This window comes from Peromyscus californicus, unplaced genomic scaffold (assembly GCF_007827085.1).
Source record: "Peromyscus californicus insignis strain IS unplaced genomic scaffold, ASM782708v3 Scaffold_8__1_contigs__length_139910024, whole genome shotgun sequence".
Lineage (NCBI taxonomy): Eukaryota > Metazoa > Chordata > Mammalia > Rodentia > Cricetidae > Peromyscus > Peromyscus californicus.
In genome coordinates, this window is record NW_026294606.1 from 17,268,378 (window position 1) to 17,276,171 (window position 7,794).

At 47.4% G+C, this 7,794-nt stretch overlaps 1 protein-coding gene across 1 annotated transcript; it reads left to right on the forward strand.

Annotated features, from left to right (window-relative positions):
• Positions 1-3,904: 3,904 nt before the first annotated feature.
• Nhlrc1 (NHL repeat containing E3 ubiquitin protein ligase 1) lies at positions 3,905-6,685 on the forward strand. Its single transcript, XM_052728823.1, has one exon. The coding sequence runs from the start codon at positions 4,490-4,492 to the stop codon at positions 5,675-5,677; it is 1,188 nt and encodes a 395-aa protein (XP_052584783.1). The 5' UTR covers positions 3,905-4,489; the 3' UTR covers positions 5,678-6,685.
• Positions 6,686-7,794: the final 1,109 nt, after the last annotated feature.

Sequence of the window (7,794 nt, forward strand, 5' to 3'; positions counted from 1 at the left end):
AGTGCCCTACCCTGTGGCAGGCATTTTTACTTAGTTTTTTGTTTCTATTTAGTGTGGAGAATGCTGTTTACATGCTCTGCCATACATCAGGGTTTCTTAAAGGAGCCATTTTTTTTCAGCTTTCTCAGGCTCTAGATGGCCATTCAAGCCCCACGTTGGGTGCCAAAATGTTGTTGGGGCAGAGAAATGATAGGTAGGGCTGGCAGGCAGAAAGAATATATAGAAGGAGAAATCCGGGAGGAAAAAAGAAGAGGTAGCCAGAGAAGGAGGAGGACATCAGGGGCCAGCCACTCAGCTACACAGCCAGCCATCGAGTAAGAAGGAAAGAAAAGATATACAGAAGTAAGAAAAGGCAAAGGGTAGACAGGATAATTTAAGTAAAGCTGACATGCTACAAGCCAAGCTAAGGCTGGGCATTCATAATAAAGAATAAGCCTCTGAGTGTGATTTATTTGGGAGCTGGGTGGAGGGGCCCCCCCCAAAAAGCAAAAGCAAACAACATCATTTTGGCATACCAATGTACTGCTCGAATTTCTATAGGGCCTGAGAAAGCTTGGGGAAAAAAAAAGGATATGGCTCCTTTAAGCATTTCTGCCTGCTAGTGAACCCTTGAGCAGCAAGTACATTAAGTAGAAACAAAAAACTAAGTAAAAATGCCTGCCACAGTGCAAGCATTGGCATTTTAGAGTGATAGGAAGTTTGAATGCAGTTCCTGGTCACCTACCTCTGACTGGGCCTTGAGTTTTAGGCAGAAGAAAGGATAGGTGGGGCTAGCAGGCAGAGAGAATGAATAGAAGGAGAAATCTGGGAGAAGGAAGAAGAAGGAACGAGACAGGAAGGAGAAGGACGTTAGGGGCCAGCCACCCAGCTACAGCAAGCTACAGAGTAAGAAACAAAGATATGTATACAGGAATACAGAAAGATAAAAGCCCAGAGGCAAAACATACATGGGATAATTTAAGTTAAGAAAAGCTGGCTAGAAACAAGCTAAGTTAAGGCTGGGCATTTATAAGTAGTAATAATAAGTCTCCGTGTGTGATTTATTTGGGAGCTTGGTGGCGGGCCCCCCAAAAGAGCAAAAACAAGCAACAACAGCTGTCAGCTAGGTTGGTAGAAATACCAGACTAGAAACTGGTGGATCCCATACGGCGGAGACAAACTATTAAGATGATGATTACCAAAAACCCTAAACTGTGAAAGACTTAAATCTTGGGTGTTTTGTTTTGTTACTTCTGAAGCTTGAAGCCTTGAATAATTGAGAAAACCTTCACTGCCTATAAAATGCCACACTAAATCAATTGCCATGCTTTTAATTTAGTATTTGGGCCTGACATACAAATACCTGTGATCCTAGGACTGGGGTGGTAGAGGCAGGAGGATCATGAGTTCAAGGTGTGAATGTAACATGAGATACATGAGACCCTGTCTCAAACAAACCAAAACCAAAACTAAACTCATTGTTAGGTGCTTGGTAATAAATCCCTGGAGTAGCTTGTGTGTCCTGTGCTGCAAAGCTGACCTAGCATGCTAACGGTGTAGTACTGCCAGTGGCCTCACAGCGGCAGCAAAGGACTGAGAAGGCAGAAAAGGTCAGCTTAGCAGGGAGCTAGCTGTTGATCTATCTGGAGGACACAGGCTTGGCTACAGTCAGCAATGAATGGGGGTTTTTTAATAGTTTTGAGACAATGCTGGAGCAGAGACAAGTTAGGATACAGGATTCATTGAAGTCTGTCTGGGAAATACTTTCAAGAGGTAACATCTCAGAGCAAGACCAGGTCTGCATTTGTCAGGCTCCATGTGGGAACCACCAGCCATATTAGTTTATCTGAACCGGGTGTACCATGGGTGGAAAACACACCAGATTTGACTTAGCACCTAAAATGAGTATAAAATATCTCTTTCATATTTTCAAGTGATTACAAGTCCAAATGATGGATTAAAGTATACAACTAAATTAGTTTCATTTTCTTTTAACTTTTAAAAATGGAGCTACAGCCGGGCGGTGGTGGCGCACGCCTTTAATCCCAGCACTTGGGAGGCAGAGGCAGGTGGATCTCTGTGAGTTCGAGGTCAGCCTGGGCTATCAAGTGAGTCCCAGGAAAGGCGCAAAGCTATACAGAGAAACCCTGTCTCGAAAAAACCAAAAAAAAAAAAAAAAAAAAAAAAAAAAAAATGGAGCTACAAGGAAATTACTTTAAAACGTGAGTTTCGTTATATTTTTGTTGGACAAGACTGGTTCTGAAAGTAATCCAGGTTTTTTTTTTGTATCTTGAATTTATTTCCCAGTTTAAAAATTATTTCTGAGTTGCTGGAGAGATGGCTTAACAGTGAGGAGCACTTACAGCTCTTGTGGAAGACTTGGGTTCAATTCCCAGTACTCATACAATGGCTTACAGCCATCCATAACTCCAGTTTCAGGAATCTCGACGGCCTCTTCTGATGGCCTCGGGCACCAGGCATGCATGTGGTACATACACATAATGTAGAGAAAACACTAACACACATAAAATAAAATAAACATTTTTTTTATTAATTCTGAGGGGCTGAAGAGATTGCTCAGTAGTTAAACACAGCTGTTGCTCAGTCTCGATGCCCTGCGTTTGACCTTACACATCAGTGGCTCACAACTGCCTATAATTCCAGCTTTCAGATGTCTAACCCCCTCTTCTGGACTCCAAGGGCTCACACACAGACATGTGAACACACACACACACACACATACATGCACACACACACACAAAAATAAATAAACCTTTAGAGTTACTATTAAAGGAAATTTCTACAAGATATGCTTTCAGTTGGTTTCTTATTTAGAATGGAAATGCATTCTGAAATCATAGCATCGGCTTGGTTGTTCTGGTCTCATGCTCCATCTCTGAGACATGTAACTCTTGATAAATGTTTCTCTTTGCCTTCCATAGAATCTCTCTTAGAGAGTGTTAGCAAAGGATTGAGTTCTCCATTTTCTTGGAAGTCTATGAAACAAGAGCGTAACCAACCATGATCATGACTTGTAAATGAGTGGGAATAATAAACTCCTAAACGTAAGAGAGCTGAACATCATAATGGATTCCTGAAGATTATAGTGACCATAACTTTAAAGTTGTTCCAAGATATGTGGATCGCCTTTACTTTCAAGTTTTAACTATTTCTTATAATTATTTATATGCATGTGTGTATGTTTGTGTGAATGTATGCCACATGTGTGCAAGTACATGGAGACCAGAAGCGGACACTGGATTCCCTGGAGTTACAGGTGGTTGTGAACCACCCAATGTGGGTGCTGGGAACTGTCCTCTAGAAGGACAGCAAGTGGTCTTTATTTACCTCAGAGCCGTCTCTTCACTCCCTTTCAATCTTACCTGAGACTGGAAGACACTGTGTGAAGGAATCACTGGCTCAAACTTACCTCTACATTGTAATCCCCTTCACAGCTACCTGCAGCCCAGCCCAAACCCTGGACTGTTACGCCTTTGGCAAGGAGACTCAAGTATTTGTCATATAGAACCATATTTGATGATGAGTGTGAAGTAGTGAGAGACCCGATAGTCAAACTGCCTGGCTTCCCATCTTGCCTAGCCATTCTTTATCCAAGCCATGCCAGTTGTCCATGAGGCTTGAATTAAACAATGCATGAGAAGGCAGGCATGGAGTAAATTCTATAGTAACTGCTATTAACAGTTCGTTGTTTTTTGGTTTTTGTCTGTTTTTGCTTGTTTGCTTGAGACAGGGTCTCAGTATGTAGCTCTAGCTGGCCTGGAACTCACTATGTAGGCCACCATGCAAGGCAACTAACAGCTTTTAAATATTCCTTCCACACAAACCAATTTCACAAGTATTCTTTTGTTTGTTTTTGATTTGGGGTGGGGTGGGGGCGGAAATGGGAGGGTTGAGACAGTGTATGTAGCCTAGACTGGCCTCTAACTGCTGGTTTCTGGCTCCTGAGTGCTGGGATTTCAGCTATCATAACCGGCACTGAGTGTCAGGTATCTACCTTCTCACCGGCGCTGAGTGTCAGGTATCTACCTTCTCACAAGTGTGATAAAACACGCCAAGGAAGTATGCACACCTGCCTCACCCTCTTGAAGTTACCTTCTTTCGTGTATCTCTCTCCTCAGTAGAGTCACGATATACCGAGACTAGAAGCGTGTCTTCTCCCTGCCCAGCACCCAGCCCAGCTGACTGGCAGCTCTGCTGGGCATCAGCACTGGGAGACTAGGTTCTGGTGCTCGCCTTGTCACTTACAGACTAACAGGGAACGACCCACTCGTACTTCCGAGGTGTGGCTCATCCCTAAAACCGGGATCGCTCACCCGTGTCGTGATCTGAGCACGGCGCATGCGAACGACTGCGGCATGTGCCCGCCAGGGGGCAGCAGCGCGCACCCGGCCAGCCCGCGGCGTCTCACGTCAGAGCGGATGCCCCGCCCCGTGACCGTGACCGTGACCGTGACCGAGGGCTGCGCTGGGGCCGCGGCGCGGCGGGAGCGATGGGGGAGGAGGCGGCTGGGGTGCGGCCCGAGCTGGTGCGCGAGGCGGAGGTCAGCCTGCTGGAGTGCAAGGTGTGCTTCGAGAGGTTCGGCCCCCGGCAGCAGCGGCGCCCGCGCAACCTGCCCTGTGGCCACGTGGTCTGCCTGGCCTGCGTGGCCGCCCTCGCGCACCCGCGGACGCTGGCCCTCGAATGTCCCTTCTGCCGGCGGGGCTGCCGAGCCTGTGACACCAGCGATTGCCTGCCAGTGTTGCACCTTCTGGAGCTCCTAGGCTCCACTCTTCACGCGTCCCCGGCTGCCCTCAGCGCCGCCCCCTGCGCGCCCGGGGTGCTCACCTGTCACCACGCCTTTGGCGGGTGGGGGACCCTGGTGAACCCCACCGGGCTTGCACTGTGCCCCAAGACCGGACGGGTCGTGGTCGTGCACGACGGCAAGAGGCGGGTCAAGATCTTTGACTCCGGAGGAGGAGGTGCACACCAGTTTGGAGAGAAGGGGGACGCAGCGCATGACGTGAAGTACCCACTGGATGTCGCCGTCACCAACGACTGCCACGTGGTTGTCACCGACGCTGGCGACCGGTCCCTCAAAGTGTTTGATTTCTTCGGCCAGATCAAGCTGGTTGTGGGGAAGCAGTTTTCCCTGCCTTGGGGTGTGGAGATCACCCCTCAGAACCAGGTCCTGGTGACTGACGTAGAGGCCGGGACCTTGCACCTGCTGGAAGTGGATTTCCCCGAAGGGGCCCTTCGGAGGACTGAGAGGCTGCAAGCTCAGCTGTGCAATCCCCGTGGGGTAGCTGTGTCTTGGCTCACGGGGGCCATCGCGGTCCTAGAGCACCCCTCGGCCTTGGGGACAGCAGGCAATAACACAAGGGTGAAGGTGTTCAACTCCACTATGCAGCTGATTGGCCAGGTGGATAGCTTCGGGCTGAACCTCCTCTTTCCCTCAAAAATAACTGTCTCAGCTGTGGCCTTCGATCACCAGGGAAATGTGATTGTTGCAGACACCTCTGGGCCAGCCATCATATGCTTGGGAAAACCTGAGGAATTTCCAGCCCTGAAGCCCATGGTCACTCACGGTCTTTCTCATCCTGTGGCACTGGCCTTCACCAAGGATAATTCTCTTCTTGTGCTGGATACTGCATCCCATTCTATAAAAGTCTTTAAAGTGATGGAGGGTAATGGGGGATGATTGGGGTCCTGGGGCCTGGAGTCAGGAGTCCTGGTGTCCTCAGGAGTGAATTGCACCCTGGATGGGTCACTGTCACTCACCCATCCAAGCAGGAATAGTGGTAATGGCCTGGCAGAAGTACTGGGTTTGAGGCAGTTATTAAAGACTAGTAATTACATTTGTCATTTAGTGAATGCCTGTCCCAGTGTTAAAAAATTTGCAAATCTTAGCTCATTTGCTCCTTAACACACAGAGATATCATTTCTATTATTAGTCCCATTTTAGAGATGAGAAAACAGACCCAGAGAATTTAATATGATTTCTTCCAGTCGTGTTTACTGGGACAATCACAATTGAACTCAGTTCTGACTCTAAATATAATGCCAGATGTAAAAAAAAAAAAAAGTGAGCATGTCTTCTGTAGGCTCCCCCTGCAAGTAGCTAACTGGTTAAGTGCACAAAGACACAGAAGAAAGGGGTCTCCATGGAGCTTTCAGGAGAAAAAGGATTTTGTGTGGGTCTCAGCCACCTTCAGCTGGGAGCTCCCCCGACAGCAGAGTACATAGATTATTACTGATCCCAAGACTTGAGTAAGAAGCACAGTTGAACTCTCCTTATAAGGCAAAGGTTGCCTAGTTGGTAGTGTATGCCAATAGTCCCAGCACTTGGGAAGATCTGGAGTTCAGTGCCATCTACAGCTATCCAGTTTGAGGCTAGGCTGGGCTACATGACATTCTGTCTTTTTGTGTGTGATTGGTATCCGTGTTTCCTCTTCCACGGGCACGGGGACATCCCTGAGTGATGGTTTGAGCAAAGCGTGTAGAGCCACCGCTTGCTAGGGGCATGGACAGATGAAACTCTTGTGTTAATGGGGCAATGTCGCCCCAGAACATTCATGGCAGGAATGGCTTTGCTTGCTGTGTTGTGATCTCTGCCGCTGGCAGGGCTTTGTGATGGGAGTTTTCTCTGTGCACTTTAAAATGTGATTTCAACACTGTATATTCAATAAACAGTTTCCTCATCCTTTTAGAGCACTGTAAACATACTTTGCACTGAAGCATAACCTTGGCCCACATGAGGGCTCCTTAATTCTGCAATTAAGGAAAAGAATAGGAGGAAATTTGGATGAAGTGCTGATCCTTTGTCTATTTTATTTATTTTTTAAGCAAGCGCAAAAATCTTCAAGTTTAGGGCTGCTGAAATTATACCAAATAACTTAAACCTGTAAAGCAGCAGGGAAATGTTTTCTGGGGGACGCTCTTGAAAGGTGACAGTTTGCTTATAATGACGGATGCTATGTCAGCAAAATGGTATTCTTTTCTGCAAAGAAGCTGTTTCTGAGACAAGGTCTTGTATATCTTAGGCTGGCCTTGGACTTCCTCAGTAGCCAAGGATGACCTTCAACTTCTGATGCTCCTGAGTCCATCTCCAAGTGCTGGCTTACAGCCTCGCACTGAAATGCCCAGGGCTCTCTGGTGCTGGAGCTAGATCGAACCCAGGGCTTCAGACACGCTAAGCAAGCCCTCTACCAACTGAGTTACAATGAGTTTTAAGAGAGAGATTGTATCCACTGAAGGCTGCCTCAAAAGTATGAGTGAGACAGCCTCCAAAAGATATAGAAGCTGACATTAGGAGCCCAAAGAAAGCCTAGCTCCCATGCCAGTCCATAAAGTCCATGTTGCTTTTTTTTTAAGTCATTACATTTATTTATTTATTTAGTGTGTGGGGACACATGCCATCACGTGTGGAGGTCAGAGGACAACTTAGGTCAGAGGACAACTTGAGTGAGTCTGTTCTCTTCTGTCACCATCTGGGGGCCCGGGGATTGAACTCAGGTCATCAGGCTTGGTGGCCAGCACCTTTACTCACAAATCATCTTCCTCTTCTCCCATCCCCCACCATGACTTTCACTGCTTCCCTCCCACAGCATCAACAGTAACATCTTGGGTACCCCAAAGCTCCATTGGTCCTCCACTAGGAACCTAGTGGTTGACTTCTCCTCCATCACACATCCTTCAGCTGGGTACGATGGCACATACCTATGATCCTAGCACTTAGTAGGCTGAGGCCAGGTTGGGCTACATAGTAGGATCCTGTGTAGCTTGAGTTTTCCTGCCTGGCCCACAGTCAGGACAAAT